This window comes from Martes martes (genome assembly GCF_963455335.1).
Source record: "Martes martes genome assembly, chromosome: 6".
NCBI classification, from domain to species: domain Eukaryota; kingdom Metazoa; phylum Chordata; class Mammalia; order Carnivora; family Mustelidae; genus Martes; species Martes martes.
Window position 1 is genome coordinate 67062426 of NC_137893.1, and position 18002 is coordinate 67080427.

The 18002-nt window shown below is 43.7% G+C and overlaps 1 protein-coding gene across 1 annotated transcript; it reads right to left on the reverse strand.

Moving 5' to 3' along the window:
* Positions 1 to 13885: 13885 nt before the first annotated feature.
* On the reverse strand, positions 13886 to 16883 carry TCF21 (transcription factor 21). The gene is made up of 2 exons (XM_080805686.1): positions 16271 to 16883; positions 13886 to 14451 (listed from the first exon to the last, which is right to left on the reverse strand). The coding sequence occupies exons 1-2, from the start codon at positions 16718 to 16720 to the stop codon at positions 14362 to 14364; spliced, it is 540 nt and encodes a 179-aa protein (XP_080661812.1). The 5' UTR covers positions 16721 to 16883; the 3' UTR covers positions 13886 to 14361.
* Between the last annotated feature and the right edge of the window lie 1119 nt (positions 16884 to 18002).

Consider the following 18002-nt stretch of genomic DNA (forward strand, 5'->3'; position numbering starts at 1 on the left):
CAGAGAGCCAGATTCGGGGCTTGATCCCAGGACCCTGAGATCATGACCTGAGCCGAAGGCAAAGGCTCAACCCACTGAGCCACCCAGGCACCCCTGAATTTGTCTTTTAATAACAAAGTGATGGAACTGCTGTGGTATCTGTTCAGGGTATCATTAGAGATCTGCTCCCCACTAGGAAAAGGAGATTCAACATACACAGTAATAGTGGGAAAATAAAAGTGGCTTGTGTTTCTATCCTTAGGCAGTGAAAATTGTTAATCAACATGTGAAATGCACATGTATGTATAAGGTATTACGTGTGTGTGTGTGTGTGTGTGTGTGTTTTCTCTAAGCAAAGAAAACTTGAAGAATCTGTACACCACTATTAACAATCACACATTGGCATATATAAAGATGGAATTTATAATAACCAATAAGTTTCTAACTTGAGAAATACAAAGGTTTTCTTTATAAATAATAGATGAACACACTAGGTTCCAGTCAGATGAAACTATGTGCATAAGCTTCATAACAATAAAAAAAGAGTTCACCAATTGATAAATAAATCTTTCGTATCTGTACTCCACACATCCCAATGCTCAGAGTGCCGTCATCTTGCTTAGCAAGCTGTGGTATTTTGCTTAATGAATTCCTAGAACTACCATCCTGTATGGGTCATTTTCAATGGTGGAATCTCTGGAAGACTGGTTGTGGACGTAGGAGCTGGGTTGAAGTGGTGGTGGGCTTTTCTCTCAAGCTAATGAGAGCGGTGTTCTCCGGTTCCTTTGAGCCCATGTCAGCTCTTCTCCCCCTCCTGCTCAGTTGACAGCTGTGGTTCTTCTGCTGGAATGAAAATCAGTTGCTTTGGGACAGCTGACCCTCACTTCCCATGGATTTCTGCCAATCTTGGGGCAGTTTCTTGGTGTTCTTTTCACACTAACTATAGGAAATCTCCTATTTCTGATGTCTTGCTCTTAAAAAGGGTCTACCACAGCCCAGTAATTTGCTTTCCTGGGATACTTTTCCTTCAGCCTTCAGTGACTGGTTCAGAGGATAGCTGGGCCCAGTTTCTCACTCTCCCTGGAGCAAGTGTCCTTTTCAACATCCACACCTTACTGCACATTTAACGCCGCTCCACTCCACTCCTCCTCACTCAAGCTGATATTTTTCATTCAGCCTTCACTGTTCTCCCTTTACTCTAGATTACTTTGGGGACCTGCAGGTTATCAACAGAGCTCAAGTTATTTCTCACAGGACTTCTGAGCTCATGTGAAACAGAGGATATGATCTGGCAGCTATTCTACATCTCCCTCAATATTTCATAACAGTAAAGTTAATTGTGAAGCAAATGAAACCAGACCATAAAGGGAATCTCAAGGGGGTGGTGGGACCTAATTCCAACTGACCACATAACTCAGCAGCTATCTCAACCCTAATGCTATAAAGGGAAATAACTTGGGTTTTCAGAGCAATCCTTGAATAATTCCAAGGACACAAACTCTACCATCTCTCTCTCTGTGTCTCTCTCTCCCTCTTCCTCCCTCCCTTTATCCTTCCCCTGACTTCGGTAAAAGCCATATAAGTAAACTAGTAAAGTTACCAAGATGTGGTTTGAAAGCAACCTGGAGAAAAACAATGAGATGTTTTTAACAAAAATATAGGAATAATATTCAGGGCTCATAACTGCTCATTGTAATGTACCTTCTTATACATTGTTGGTGAGATTTTGAATGAGTATAGACTCTGCAAAGCAATTTTATACTCTTTATTTAAAAAAATTACTTCTAGGGTGCCTGGATGGCTCGGCCATTAAGTGGCTGCCTTTGGCTCAGGTCATGATCCCAGGGTTCTGGGACTAAGGTCCACATTGGCTCCCTGCTCAGCGGGAAGCCTGCTTCTCCCTCTCCCACTTCCCCTACTTGTGTTCCCTCTCACTGTGTCTCTCTCAGTCAAGTAAATAAATAAAATCTTACCAAAAAAAAACCTTTAAAAAATTACTTCCAGGAATCTATCCTAAGGAATAATCTGAGAAATAATGAAACATTTGTAAGGACGTATAAGGATCATCAATGTAGTATCATTTATCATAGGAGAACTTGGAAACAACCTAAGTGTATGAAATAAGTTACAGTTTTTGCATGAAATGGAATATTGCCCTATCTTTAAAAATCATGTTTCCAAACAATAATTGTATGATATGGTAAAAAGCTTAGTTTATAATATTGAGACAAAAAGAATAAAAACTGTATATACATTATTAACCTCATTTTGTTATGTTTATCAATCTCTCTAAAAGTAAATCTTTTCTTTCCAAATGCTTTGAAATAATCAAAGATTATTTTTATTTTGAGAAAAAGGTTAATTAACAAAATCTATTTTAATTTGGCAACAATCTATTTTGGGGGCTTCTGGTTCAGGGGTTAAAACTTTCCTGCGAGACATACAAGATAGAATTTTTTGGGAAGGTTCTTGGGAAAGGAATGGAAAGACAAGAATTTGGAAACCAGCTTACTCTTTTCCCCAGTAGCTGTACAATTTTAATATTTTTATCTTTTCATGTTCTTCTTGAGCCCTGCCCAAGAACAAATACTATTATTTTTTTAAGTTGTATGTCTATCCAAGGGACTGATAGTGTGAATTAGTGTCAAATCTTAACCCATTATTCTTTTTATCTGCTCAGGTGTTTAACCTCCCTATATGGGAAAGGGAAGAAATAGTTAAATTTAAAATTTAGTCTGAGTAGTCACCTAGAAATTGCTGTTCTGAAATAAAATAAGTAGCATTTTGGCAATATATATGAGGAACCTAAAATCAGTCCCATTTTTTGGCTCAGAATTCTACTTCTGGAAGATGCAGATCCAAGATGGGCATCATGGCCTGGAATGAAACAGTACAAAATCATGGAATGGTTAGCTCAACTGTGGATGGGATAAACAAAATATTTTTAAAAAATTAAATCTTCTGTAGGTCTAGTAAATCTTCAGAGATTGCCACATCTTTGGGCCATCCCTGTCTTCTTCGCCCCATTTTGCTTTTCCAGCTATTGGTGGAAATGAGCCTCAGACCAGGGTCAGAATGGTAACTAAATAGATGTGAACATATAACTTGTTTTATGTATAACTTGTTCTTTAAATGGTATGTAACTTGTGGGAAAGGAAATCATTCTGATGATTCTTAGAAGAAATCTCGTGCCCTTTTCTGATAGTCAGGACAAGCCAAAGTTTCAAAACTAACCATGTACCAATGATTTCTGGGATTTTCTATAACATACAGTTAAGACTGGGTGGGCCTTTAACTGGCAAAATATGAGCAGTCTGGCTCAAAATCACAGGAAGTTTTCTCTACAGTCAGGACTTTTTTTTTTTTAATGCTGGAAAGAACTTTAGAAATCTCACTACTGAAGAAACCAAGGCACAGAGAGATTAAATGATTAGGCTGGGGTCAGAGCAACTTAGTGGCTGAGCCCCCTATTTATGAAGCCTTAAAAGTACCATTTTTTAGAAACTTTATTCTAGTAAGTTAGAATATACCTGATAAAAAATATTGAGAAAGATAGTGGAATTCAGTATCACATACTCTGTGAGTTGATTTATAAGATTCAAAGAGAAGAAAAAGCAAAAGACAGAGTTGAAGACAAAAAATATTTGGGAAATTTTTTATTTATAAACTGTTTGAGCAGAAGGCCTCTCAGATGATGCAGAAAGCTTAGCAGGTGGGAAATGAAAAGTTAAGCTCAGCTAACGTGGGGCCTAAGTGACTCTGGAGATCTATATCATTCATAGTTTTGATGTCTGTTGATTTTCCAGTAATGAAGAGAAGTTTCTGCTAATGCACCCATCATATCCTGATTTTTTTTTTCTTTGAACCAAGAGTATTTATTTGCAAAATGGCTTCCTATATCAGTGAAGTACAATGATGGCCCATCTTATATAGCTCATCTCCAAATGGCTTAAGATCCAGTTTTAGCTTTAGGAAAATAAAGGGCTCCAGGGCAAGCCCCTTGGATGCAGAAAGGGACCTTTTGAAATCACATCCCCAGATATTTGCCCACTACTGGGAGATTGGTTAGTGTAGGGTAGAAGCAGCTGGAAGCACTCCATGTTGACCTAACTTCATGAATGACAGGCTGAGTGCCTATAGCTTAGTTGCTAAAGTATGTCAGGGAAAGCCAGCATTTATCAGTGGCCTATTCTTCCAGACACTGGCATAGGTGGTGTGTTTCAGAATACAAGGCTGCCTTGTTCTTCTTGGTCCTTGAAGAGAAGAGATTATTCTATAATTACTCAAGAGGAAGACCCAAGCTGGAGATAAGGAAGGTGTTATCTATTTCCAGGGTGTAACATAGGATCCGGAACACTCAATGATGATGCATGGAATGCAATGAGCTACTTGTATATCATCATTCTAAGATACATTATTTTTCACATTTTCATATTTCTAAAATTGGGATGCATCTTAACATTTGTCTCAATTTTCTATATTGTTGGTATTATCCACGCTGGGTTCTGCTGTTAAAAATGCTTTTAAAAGTCAGAAACAAAATTTATTTTGTTATATAAATAATAAATACGAATATGATTTTCTTATACACCCAAAGGCATGAAAATAGAAAAGTAATGTGTAGGAACAAAGGCATTTGTCATTGGAGAATTTGTCATTGTATTTTCCTACAAAGCAATATCCAAGTGCCTTACAGAACTTAAGAAAGGAAGTAAACCATGAGCAGATGACCCTGTTACATCTTTGTTACTGAGATACATTGAAGGATTGCCTATCACACACTGTATTAGTTTCCTCTGACTGCTGTAACAATGACCACAAACTTAGTGCTTGGCCACAACAGAAACTTATTCATCCCTTAGTTGGTGGCCAGAATCTTAACATCAGTTTCACTGGCTTGAAATCAAGGTGGGTATGGCCCTGCTTCCTCTGGAAATTCTAGAAGGGAATCCATTCCTTGCCTCTTCCAGCCTCTGGTGACTACATCACTCTGCTCTCTACCTCTGTCTTTACATCACCTTATCCTCTTCCCTGTGTTAAATCTCCCTCTCCCATTTTCTTAAAAGGACACTGGTAATGGCATTAGGGATAATCAAGGATAATCTCTCAATCTCAGCATCCTTAACTTAATACATCTGCAAAGACCCTATTCCAAATAAGATAACATCTACAGTTTTCAGGGATTAGAATTTGAGATCTTTGGGACCACCATTCAGCCCACTACACATACCAAGCAATACAACCAGAGTCAGAAAAACAAAAACAAAAACCAAAACCCAGACTTCTAAGAATAAGTAAAATGTTGGTGTGATTAATAAATAGTGATATTTTCTTTATGCTTCCTTCTGACAAAATCAGAAAATCATTAAAACTTGCAGAACTGGTATCAGTGGCTTGGAAGAATATCTCAGTGACAACAAAGAACTCTTCTAAGGAATGTTCATAACGGCCCAGGGAACACAACTGGATAGCAAATGTCTGGATATTGGCCATGTGATGTGGGAAGTGGTTCAGAAGGGCTAGACTCTGAACATGAAGAAGTTTTAGGAAACATTTAATATAACAGATTAATTACAAAAATCGTTCCAAATCTCCACTATTCCCTGATCCACACTCTATACAATGCAACTTTGCAGCTTCTCCCATCAAGAGATAGAATCTATTTCCTCATCTCTCTGATCTATGATGTCCTGTGACTGGCTTTAGCCAATAGACCACAGCTGAAGGATGTTATCTAGATCCAAGAGGCCTTGTTTCTGTTTTCTCTAGTCACCATGAGAGCTAGTACAAACTGGCCTACTGGGTGATGAGAGACATGTGGTTCAGTCCCTCTCATCACTCCAGCCAATAAAATAGCCCGCCTGCCACCAGACCCGTGAGTGAGGCCATCCCTAACCAGCTAGCTCTCAGATAAATTGCCAACCAACCACAGATAAATGAGCAAGTTCGGTGAGGCCAGCAGGGCCCTGCCCAGACCAGCAGAACTGCCCAAGTGACCTGCAGACTCTGAACAATAATAAAGGTTTATTGTTTTAAGCCATTAGGTTCTAGTATGGTTTATTATATGATTAAAAACTAACTAACACATCATGGGTAGAAAATCACCAGATTTTAATGACAGAATAAATAAATCTTTTGGGATGAATTAGATTCTGAATGTAAAACATATTTTTGGAATATTTTAATGAATTTATTTTGTTTATAATTTCTTTTTTGATTCCCTAATGGTGAAATAGGATAAAAATATATTCACTAAGAAGTCTGAGAGATCTTTAAATAAGTATAAAATAAAAATTTGAATTGAAAAAAGCATCATGTCATGATTTTATTGGAGATATTCCTTTTTTTAGGGTTATAACCATCCTTAATTTCTTTTATCTTGTGGACTCTCCTATGTTTAAGGCAAAAGCCCGTTTCAGCTTAAATATAATAGTTCTATGCTCAGCTTTCTGCCACTTCTTCACTATATAACTTCAGGTGATATAATCCCCTCTCTGAGTATCAGTTGTCCTATATGAGAAGTGAGGATGATAATACCTCCTGGTTAGGGTTATTCTGAAGATAAAATATGATAATGCATATGAATGTGCTCTGTGTAATGCAAATGGATGAAAATATTAAGAAAGCTGAATCTATGCTAATTAGCATATTTCTACATATGCTCAATAGTAACATTTTATTGGCTGAAGCGTGATGGTAATTTTTTCAATAAAATTTTTCTATTCCATAAAGTAGATCATTTGATTATGTGACTATATCTTTTCTTGCTGTGGTTATCCCCACTCTTTCCCACAATATAGATATAATGAGATCTGTGAACATGACCTTTTCCCCATCACATGTTGCTCACTGTTGGTGTAACAGAATAAAACCAGGTGGCCCATATGCAGACGTCCCAGCCCTGATTGCATTAGATTACATTTGTAGCAAGGAGATTTGAGATTCTTGTCTCACCTAGAGCCTCCCTCTCAAAAAATCTGCCTCAGTCAATAGCCAACTTATCCATCCATCCCCAGCCAACCACAGTTGATGGGACAAGAGGCATACAACTGATCTGGGGAATTTAATTAGAGCTTCTTAGAACAACTCTGTAGCAGTCCTGGTCTTGAGAATTCAAATTAAGACATGCTGAGATTAAAATTTTGGAGACTGGAGTCTAACTGAATATACACATAGAACTGGGACCACAGTCAGTAACCTAACAGATCAACCACATATGAAAGAGAAAGTTCTAGAAGAGTAGAAAGCAAGTTAGCACAGAAAATCAGAGAAGAAAATGCAGAACACTGGCAGAAAAAGCAAAGCTAAGGTCCCAGAGAGAAAGAGAGGGTGTTTCACTCCAGACTTTCCATTTCCCAGTAGATTTTCCTTACTGTTTATTTTATGCCTGGAGATGTCAGCCAGATTCCTTGGACTATCTTTACAATGCCTCATTCTCCTTTTTATTTGAGCCAGTTTGGAGGGATTTTTGTTCCTTGTAACCAAATGACCCCTGCTGGTTTGAAAAATTCTCCTGGGTTTAGCGATCTCTTGGATTTCTTTTTAGTTCTTGGTGGGGGGAAAAAGCCTATTGAGGGAAAAAAAAATTATGGAGGAAGGAGCTATTGAGTGGGTGACAGATGCCTGAAAGTAAGAGACTGGGGAAGCCACAGAAGGTGATAGTATTCACATAAAGTGTGGAGAAGAAAAGGGATTCTAATGAGATTCATTAGTGAAAGACCCCAGGAACCAACCAGAACAGTTTAGACCGGAGGACTCCCCAGTGATGGTAAGAATTTTGAAGGGAGACCCACAGTGTTTTGAAAGACACAATATTTAATAAAGACCCCTTTCTGGGCTTCAGTACTCAAAAAAAAAATCCATATGTGATGAGAACTTATGTTTTAGTTTAATGCCCCTTTGATAGACTTGATGGTGATTTTTTTTATCATAGATTTATTTTTATTATAGAGTAAGTTTCATCACCAAATTCTAACATTAAGATTAGGCAATATATTTGAAACAACCTGTGGTTATAGCAACGCTACAGGAACTTACCCAGCAGACAGAGACACCTCTAACAAGCTTATTATTATTTTTTTAAAGATTTTACTTATTTATTTGATACAGAGAGAGAGAGGGAGGGAGCACACAAGTAGGGTGGAGCAGCAGGCAGAGGCAGAGGGAGAAAGGAGCTTCCCACTGAAGCTGAGGTGGGTTAGGTCCCCGGACCTTGGGATCATGACTTGAGCCAAAGGAAGATGCTCAACCAACTGAGCCACACAGGAGCCCTCTAACAAGCTTATTATTAAGCTTTTGCATTCATTCCTCTTCAAGCACTTGCTATGTGTCTGTCACTGCACCAGGTGCTGTGGAAACCAAGGTGAACCAGCCAACTCTGTGGTCCCTGCCTTCATGGAGTTAGAGTAGATAGACACAACTAGATAATAGAGAAATGAAAGAAAATACGAATTACCTGTTACGGGTAAAGTGATAGGTGCTGAAATACAGGACTTTGAGCAGGATCCACTGCAGATAAGACAAAAGCTGAATGTAACTTGTTTTAAACACTTTTAAGACAACCTGAGCAATGAGATTATCATAAGAATTTACTATTGTTTTTTATTGGCTAGAAAACTACTTAGGGGAAATGTATACCATTCTTTGAAGCACTTTTATAATTCAGCAATGAGAAGAAAGGGAGAAGGGAGAAGGAAAACCAACCTTTTTTTTTTTTATTTGACAGAGATCACAAGTAGGCAGAGAGACAGGCAGAGAGAGGAGGAAGCAGGCTCCCCGCTGAGCAGAGAGCCTTATGCGGGGCTTGATCCCAGGACCCTGAGATCATGACCCAAGTTGAAGGCAGAGGCCCTAACCCACTGAGCCACCCAGGCGCCCCAGGAAAACCAATCTTAATTAGTGTCTAACATGTTCCAGACATTATGTCACCAAAGGAGTCATTATTACAGGTAGAGGAACCAAGATCTGAATGGTCAAGTATTCAAAAGCTCCTTCCATTACACTATACACTAGATATAGATCTAACTTCATCTGTAAAGCAACAGACTACTTCCTTATCACCAACTTGGTTAATTTTAAAATAAGGTCCCGTGAACATTTTATTCTTACAAAGTGTCTTATATTATTTCTACTATTTAAAGCACCTTTTAAGCTAATAATTCTGACCTAAGGGCCGGATAAATTCATAACTAAGAATGTCATCTCTGGGAAGGGAAAAAGCAGATTTCATCTGAGTTGGGTGGGGGGCAGTTGAAGCATCCCACGCCCGAATGGTGCCACCCAGTCCCATCCTGTCTGTTCGCTTTGTGCTTTTCTCAAATACGCACTGAGACGTCAGGGTAAGAGTTGAGTTTCTATTTAAGCACAGCAACAATCTCACAATTTCTTCCGTGGAGCTTCCTTCACCATAGTCTCAGAGAGTCAATGATTCAAATTCATTCTTGATTCAACGTTCATGGAGGTGTTGGGCACTACGCTGGGTTCTGGGGACAAGGGGGATGATGTGAAGACGTCTGGTCTCCGAGAAATTCTAAACGCCAGTTCCCTCCGCCCTTTTCAAGTTTTTCTCCTCCTTCTGCTCAGGAAGGGGATTTTAAGCCTGGTCCCCGGAGTGGAGAATCCTTCTGTGAACCCGCAGGAGGGTGGACCTGCGGAGCGGGCCCAGCCCAAAAGATCAAAGTCAAGTCGACCCCAGCCGCCTGGAGGAAGCCAGACGAGCTCTCAACAATGCAGCAGGCAGCACGCGAGCTTCCAGGGGCACAGCCAGGATTTGGAGGGAAGGATGCAAAGCTAGCAAAGAAAGTTCGGCAAGCCAACTGCGTGGGGAGGGCGCCTCCCCTCTGCGGTTGTGCGGGGTCGTAACCCTAGAATCTTTCGGGGTGGCGTCTGCGCCTCAGGCGGTTCGCACGCGGACCCGGCCGTCTCGGGGGCTGTGCCTAGAAAAGGCCGTGGACCCAGGAGGCTGTGTAGGCTGGGGCTCGGAGCTCGGAGCCTCCTCTCTCCTCCTCCCGCCTACTTCCATCAAGACTTGGGAGTAGAAAAGCCGCCAACGAAAACCCGTCGTTCCGTCCTCTGCCTCTGGGCTCGGGTCCCTGACCTGCCCGCCAGCCGCAGCCGAAGCTCACCCTGCGATCACCATCACCCCCGGAGCCCCTCCACCCCAACCTAGGCCGACTTCCCACGGGACTGACGGGGCCCTAGCCCAGAGCCAACACACCCACTCCTACTGGAGTGAAAGGGAAATCTTTGCTGGACCCTCTGCGCAACCGGGGGTTCGCGGGGGGCGGGGTGGGGCGTGAGTCCCGGTGCCCATTTTTATCTACCCCTTTAGGGGTCGTAAAGGAACCAACAGCAGAAGGGCCCTAATCCACTCAGAGTTGTAATTCATCTGATGACTGAAATCTGTCTCGAGGGTACGAGATGAGCGCACAACCTTCGATACAGGAGGGCCACACAAGTCCTTTATTTTCTGAGGAGGATGATTTGATTTCCCGACAGGCATTTAAACGTTAATCTGGAACTGGGGTAGGGGATGAAGCCTGATCATGGACTTCCACCAGCCATCTAGGTAATTCTCCTGGCTTAAAAGTCTCCTTGGGCAGGATTTCCCACTGATCAGCCAATATAACCAGAGGTACCAGATCTCCTTTACCACTTCTCTTTTTATTTTTTTTTTTAAGATTATTTATTTATTTATTTGACAGACAGAGATCACAAGTAGTCAGAGAGGCAGGCAGAGAGAAAGGAAGGGAAGCAGGCTCCCTGCTGAGCAGAGAGCCTGATGTGGGCCTGGATCCCAGGACCCTGGGATCATGACCTGAGCCAAAGGCAGAGGCTTTAACCCACTGAGCCACCCAGGCGCCCACCACTTCTCTTTTTAGGAAGTCTCCAATTTGGCAGCAAAAAAACCTGGTAGAAATACAATGAATTGCTTGTAAGAAGTCATACAAGCAATCAGAGAGAGAAAGAGAGAGCGAGGGAGAAGGGGGACTTCCTGCGCTACAGGGCAGTTTTACTATATGTCTACTCCTCCTGAGAACTCACAGACACGTTTATCTTCCAGGCTTCTACAGTCTGATTTCGTTGTTCTCCTGAGTTTTTTTTTGTTTGTTTGTTTGTTTTGTTTTTTTCCTGAAAGCACCTTCTAAGACAGTTTTCATAAGGAAGAGGCCAGGGGCAGGACACACCCCACCCCTCACCCTCATCTGAGGAGCAGCAGAGGAGGTCCCCATTCTTTCCCCAGCAGCCACTTGCCTCCTTTTCAAATCAAGGCACATGAGGTACCTGGACAGGGCAAGGGTAGGATGGCTGTCCCAGGACTACAGACACTGGAAAGAAGGGCATGGTGGGTGGGGGAGAACTGGCTGGCCTAAGAGAAGGGTCCATGGGGAAGAAGTGTTTAGACTATAGATGTGTGTATGAAGGTGTTTGGGGTGGTCACATTGCCACATTCCTGTGCCTAGTGGTAGCCATTACCCAGTCATTCCCATAGTGTTGCCTGCTCCTTTCAGGGAGCAACAACGGTACCCCAAGTACACCCTTGCCTTGTGGCTGAGGCCCCTGTTAGCAGGCCTTCCTGAGAGCAAGACCCCAGTGTAGCCCTTCTGTTTACTGATCTCGGGCCCTGTATTTGCTCTCTGAATTCTGGGTTCTAGATTTTCAACAAGTAGTCACACTGGTGGAAAGCGCTAGACAAATTTGGAGAACACTGGGGAGAGGTAAAGGCATGTGTGAGAGAGAGAGAAAAATTGTAACCTTCAGCACTGCATCAAAGATAGAAAGGCGTTTTGTTCGGACAATAGAAAAACTATCATCTGTGCCTTATGAACACACCCCCTTCCAGCCTCCTGTTGGAGACACTTTGAGGTCAAGTCAAGCATGGACAGCTCATCTCTGGCTACTTTGTGAAAGTAACTGATACTTGCACCGATCTTTTATAAAGTGATTACATAAATATAATCTCATTTGTGTCCCACTGAGGTTTTGTGAGGCAAAAGCGGAAAAGTACAAGTAAGATTATTCTAACTTTCATCGCCATTTCAGAGATGAGAAAACGGAGGATCCAAGCCCTTTCAGGGAGAACCTAGAGGCGGAAGGGCTTAACTCGCATGTTCCCTATTCACAGCCTCATGCCTCATGCTGAAAGCAAAGGCTTCAAAGGATAGGAAGGAGGTATAGGACTTTTAAAAAGTCCGTTTGCAGTTTGGGGGTCCCCAGAAGGAGCAAGCAGAAATTTCTTCTCTGTGGGCCACCTGAGTAGGGTGCTCAGAATTTTGAGTATTTGGTTTATGAGAACTGAGTGGGAGCTTGGAAATTTGGTTGAACATGAACAGCAAACAACTGAATCACTCTGGGACTCATTTCTGAATTGGATTCTGAATCTTGGAGCCAGGGACACTGGCCCTGTGGTTGAAGTGACCAAACATAGGAATTTGGAGAAGGTGGAGGTGGTCAGGGCTTGAATTGCACTCCTAAAAGTCAAGTGGGGGATGGGAGAGTGGTAGGAAAGCCAGACACCAGGAGCGGTCCTCTGACGTGCAAAAGACAGGCAGGAGGGTAAGGAGTGAGCGAAGTTCCCCGCCGTTGGAGAGGAGAGATTTGCACTTGATAATGTGGTAGCCTTCACCGGTGGAGAACTTCCCCGGTTCACCTGTCAGGACCAGTGTCACCGGCTCCTTCTCAGAAGGCCAGGGCCAGGCTTCTACCCCTAAGCAGATTAGGGGTTCGTTGTAGGTGAGCAGGATGGACAGAGGGAGCTCTTACTCCAGGTACCAAACTGAGCCGACAAAAAGAGAAAAAAAAATCGAAAAGAAAGAGCAAATGAAGCGGAAGTTTCAAGGCCCTCTGCGAGGAATAACAGTATAAATAACCGAAGACGTCTTGTAAACACTGCGGTCATAACCCCGAACATTAAACAGCCCCGGTGGCATCTGGCGCATTGGCCGCTGCGGGCTGCTCTGGGGCAGCGAGTGAACCCGGTTCCAGGCTCCTCGGCCTCGCCTCTCTGTTTATCTCAACTTAATCTTCCCCCAACGAGCTGTTCCGTAGCATGGAAGATGTTTAAATTAAAACCCAGTCCGCCGGAAGTCGTGGTCGGGAGCTGAAGGTGATGGCTAACTGTGACCGATAGGCAGACGTGAGCGATGTTAGAAGTAATTCATTAATTACTAAGAAGAAATATATAGTGTATGCTATCACACTTCCTAAAGGTTATGGAATTTACACTTTTCGTAGCTCCCATTATTTCTTCACAGTTTGGTACTATGGGTTGCTCAGGTTCATGCCTGCACCTAGAAAGCTAACAAAAAGTGAAATTTAGGGGCGCCTGGGTGGCTCAGTGGGTTAAAGCCTCTGCCTTCGGCTCAGGTCATGATCCCAGGGTCCTGGGATCGAGCCCCGCATCGGGCTCTCTGCTCAGCAGGGAGCCTGCTTCCTCCTCTCTCTCTGCCTGCCTCTCTGCCTACTTGTGATCTCTGTCTGTCAAATAAATAAATAAAATTAAAAAAAAAGTGAAATTTATCTCCCTGCTCCTGTCATCAATTATACTGCAAAATATTTGAAAATCGGATTTTCATTTTGGTGTGTTCTCCCCTTGAATCGTGTAACTGTTAGTAACATTATCCCCCAACCTTTTTTTGGTTCACGGTTACATTATTTGTAATTGTCTTAAAAGTAACCTGCAAACCTGAGCCCCGAGTTTCTTTTTGAGGTTTCAGTGCAAAATGTGAGCTGCACCTTCCCAGTGGAAATTGTGTTTAATCTTTTCCATTTCTAGAAGTTTGGATTGAGGTTCAAACAAATCGCTTGAATTATCAGGCTTCCCCATAGTGTCCCACTTTTCTAAGGTATCTATCTCTCTACCTATCTATTTATATTTTGTAAAAATCACACCAATGTCAGCGCTTTTAGCAATATAAAGAAAGATTTATTTTCGAAAGTAGCAAAACTTGTTTGAAAAAATATATATATCTTTAAGTGAATTACTTTATAAATGTGACTGTCAAAGTCAGCTATTCTATGATCTACATTTTACAACATATTGTACAAAAGATACACGTTGATAGGCTCTTATTATCTATTTATATATTTATAATTACATATTGCACTTGGACCAGCAAGGCTCGCAGAGTCATTCACGGTAGAAGTTAATAAAGTTAAATAGGTGGGAATCTTTGTAAGTACAATTGATCTCCTCAGGTCTGGAAACGAATCTCCTCGTCGCTGTAAAGTGTTCTCGCGGGGGTGGGGGTGGGGGCGGGGGCGGACAGGGAGAGGAGCGTTGCGAGGGGGAAGCACTGACAGAGAGCAGGGAGGGCAGGGGTCGCCTTCCCGGGGCCCGCTCCCCCCTGGGAGCGCGCCTTTCCCAGACTCGCACCTCCAGGGTCAAGACGCTGTGGTTCCACATAAGCGGCTCGCGGTCACCACTTCTTTCAGGTCACTCTCGGGTTTCCCGGCCACCATAAAGGGCCACGTCTGCAGGAGAGAAGAGGGTGGAGGAGGTAAGTGGCCTTGGGGGAGGAGTAGGGTGGGCTCCGAGCCTGAGACCAAAGGAGAAGGCGAGTTGGGGGCAGGCAGTGAGTTGGAGAGACACGTTATCGCTGCAATTCGATAGGTGTTGTAGTGCGCCCGTGGCTGAATAATGAAAAAGGGTTGGTGCCCAGCCATAGCTCGGGGTGACAGAGCAAAGGGGTTCGTCCTAGTTGTAAGAGAAACCGAAAAGAACAAGTCCTTGAAAAGCCCAAAGGTGCTGGGATCGTGGCACAGTCTGGAGGCAGCTGTCCCCGTGAGCCTAAGCCGGGAAGCCGAGAAGGACCTCGTACCAAGTGGACACCAGGTTCCAGGCGAAGTGCCTTCGGGCCCATCTTCTGAGGCCCTGGCCAGGTTTCCCAGCCCTCTTGCTTTCCTCCCCGTCTATTTTTCTACTGCCAGCTTTCATTTCCTCCCTCACAAACCTGGGCTTTTGAACACACTTCCTAAATTAATGGGTGGCTCTTAAGGGAGGGGGGGATAATGCTAATAAAATAATATACACTCATATTTTATTTAAGATCATCTTTCTACTGGGTTAAACGAGCATTGCCTTTTCTCCTTTCCGAGGTGTTTTAGAATAAAGCTCACTTACGTTTCTTTATTCAAAGAGGAGCACAGCAGCAACTGTAAATGAAGTGATTACTTTCATTTTAGTTCCAGACTTCTAAAAGCTATTTACTCATCTTTTTTTTTTTTTTGAAAAAGAATAAACTTTTAATTAGAGGGAGAAATATTTACCAGGGCAAAATGTCGTTTTGGATCCCCTCCCCCCAATTACTGAAACCAATTCAGTGAGAAGACAAATCAAAGCTTCAAACCTCTCCCACGAGTGCTGGGTGCTGGCCGATAAGACGACTTTTAAGAGGAAAACCTCTCATTCTTATCATATATAAACAAAGGTGCTAGTAAGTTGTGGTCCTTGTTTTTCTTTAGAGCCTGGAAGTCTTAAAATTAAATAAAAAAAGGAATAACCTGTACTTCTTATACAGCAAAATATATTTGAAAGAAAATTCGCCTCAACGAGCATTACTTTTTTTTTTTTAATTTTAAAAGACAAGCTGAATAGGCATACTTTTTAAGATAAAATGTAACACGTTTTTAAATCTTCGATGAGAGTGACCTATTTTAATGTTATTTATTATAGTCTAGTATCATTTATTACACTAATATTTGTGAGAATTTACTGATTATGCTGATACTTGTTAAAACTTCTGGGAATTAAAAATGCTAACCTACCTATAAGAGAAGAGCCGAATATTTAAGTATTTGGGAACTTACATGACAATTATGCGGGCACGAATTTGTCTGTATCTAATGGTCCTAAATATACTTGGGAAAGAAGCAGAGTTGGGTGTTTTTACGTACAAAAAACGAGAAAGAGAAAAAACCAAGTTCTTCAGCTCAAAGAAGAATAAAGGGATTAATAAAATGCCTTCTGGGCGCCGCAGCAGCTGGTCGGTGCTCCCCGTGCCACACCAGCCCTGACGGCGCTGGCGTGGGTTCGGGGATCCCTCCTCTTTGCCAGCTCAATACACTTGCAAACTCTTAATTGGGCTGCCACGTCAAACACTTGCATAAATCATCCCTGCTCCCGCGGCTTGCAGGGCAGCGAGCGAGGGCCGCGTGGGATCCCCTGCAAAGGTCCCCAGGGGCGCGCCGGGCTGGGGGCGGCAGAGGTGCGCGCACACTCACCGGGCACACCAGGCTGCGGGCGCGCTGGGCGGGGGCATTCGGGTAGCCGCAGCGGCACCCGCGGACTTACCAGGTTGACCGGGTGAATGTAACCGTTCTCGTACTTGTCGTTAGCCAGGATCTGCCTCAAGTGCGCGATGTAGCTGGATGCCAGCCTGAGCGTGTCCAGCTTGGAGAGCTTGGTGTCCGGGGGCACCCAGGGCAGGGTGGTCTTGAGCCTGGAGAAGGCCTTGCTCAGCACCCGCATCCGGGCCCGCTCGCGCGCGTTGGCCGCGTTGCGCTGGACCTGCTTCCCCTCCTGGCTGACGCCGCTCAAGGGGCTCTTCTTGGTGGGCGCCTTCCTCCTCTTGCCCAGGCCTCCGCGGCCCTTCTGGGGAGACCCCGCCTCGCAGTTGGAGCTCTCCTCGGTGCTCTCGTTGGAAGTCACAAACTCTTTGCTCGAGTCCATTTTCAGCCCGTCGCAGTCCAGCATCTCCACCTCTTGAAGATCCTCCACATCGCTGAGGGAGCCGGTGGACATGTTTGGGGGAGAGGATGAGAGAGAGAGGAGGGGAGAGAGAGAGAGAGCGCGCGCGAGGGCGAGCCCCAAACGAGTGGGCCCCTGGGTGTGGAATGTGGAGCAGCCACTTCGTGTTGGGAACTGGATTTGGGGTCTGGTTGAGTCTCACACCCCTTTCCCCTTCTCAGAGCTGTGAGAAGGAACCGAGAGGGCTTCTGCGGGGAGGAACCCGGCTGTGTTTCCCCACCCCCGGAGTCGTGGCCGCAGAGGAGTGTGAGAGAGCGCTGAGGAATTTGGTGGACACTAGGAATTTATCTGGGGAATAGAGAGGCGGATCCTTGTAGCCCAGGGGAGGGGCCTGGTAGGCCCCAGCGGACTCTTAGACCCCTTTCACAACCGGAGGGAAACTCTTAGGCAGCGACCCTGATTTCCAACTTGTAATGTAAATCCTCTCAACTGCAACACGCAAATACCAGTCACCTTCCACTTCAGCCCAGGAGAGCGCCCCATCCACAGCCCCTCTCCTGGGCCATCTCCTAAAGCCCGCTTTCCCTCTTAAGAGGTCATAGCTGGTGGTTAGTGAGGATTTCAGGAAAATGACCAGATCCTTTTGCTCTTCCTGGGCTTCCAAACACAAATTTCACAAGCATCTCCCTGTCCTCACTTCCCCGCAATTAAAACACCAATTAAAATCCAGACAGCGATCAACTCCCTCCTGCCTGAGACTGTGGCTTTACCAAGATATCTTCTCGCCTGAACTGGGGTAAATTAACAAAACAAGAGCTTCACTGAATCTTTAGGATGAGGCAGAGAAAGGACCCAAACATCCATCTGCACCTGGTCCCTTTAAAGCTATCAAGGAACTGCCTGTGTGTACACAAACATCCTTGAGAATGGCACACCCGTGGCAACACACACAGTTTAGTGGGAGTGGGGTCTCGGTGAGATAGAGTCACACAAGTGCATGGAAAGCATTTTGTTAATTGGTAATCTTTTCTTGATGAAATTAAAACTTTCCCCTAAATTTCTTTCTAGAAATGCATTTAAGAATGTCTTAAGAATCTTAGCTGCTCTCAGATATTATCTTGCCTGGGATTTGTTTTCTGCCTCCCCCGATGCCTTGGCCTCCTCCTTAGGACCTCTTTGCTACCCAGGTTCCCCACACGAAGTTGATATTGCAGAACACGAAGCCTTATTATCCCTTCAGGAAAGGTTTTGTTGTTGTTGTTTGTTTTGTTTTGTTTTTTTTTTCCTTTCCTATCTCTAACTCCAGCCTGGACCCTCTTTTTCCTGGAGCATAAGA

Bases quoted from the DNA above. Each gene is read 5' to 3' on its own strand.
- TCF21 (XM_080805686.1), bottom strand. From the start codon at position 16,720: ATGTCCACCGGCTCCCTCAGCGATGTGGAGGATCTTCAAGAGGTGGAG. The intron at 14,452-16,270 runs GTAAGTCCGCGG...TCTCTCCTGCAG, and splicing joins ACATTCACCCGGTCAACCTG to ACGTGGCCCTTTATGGTGGC.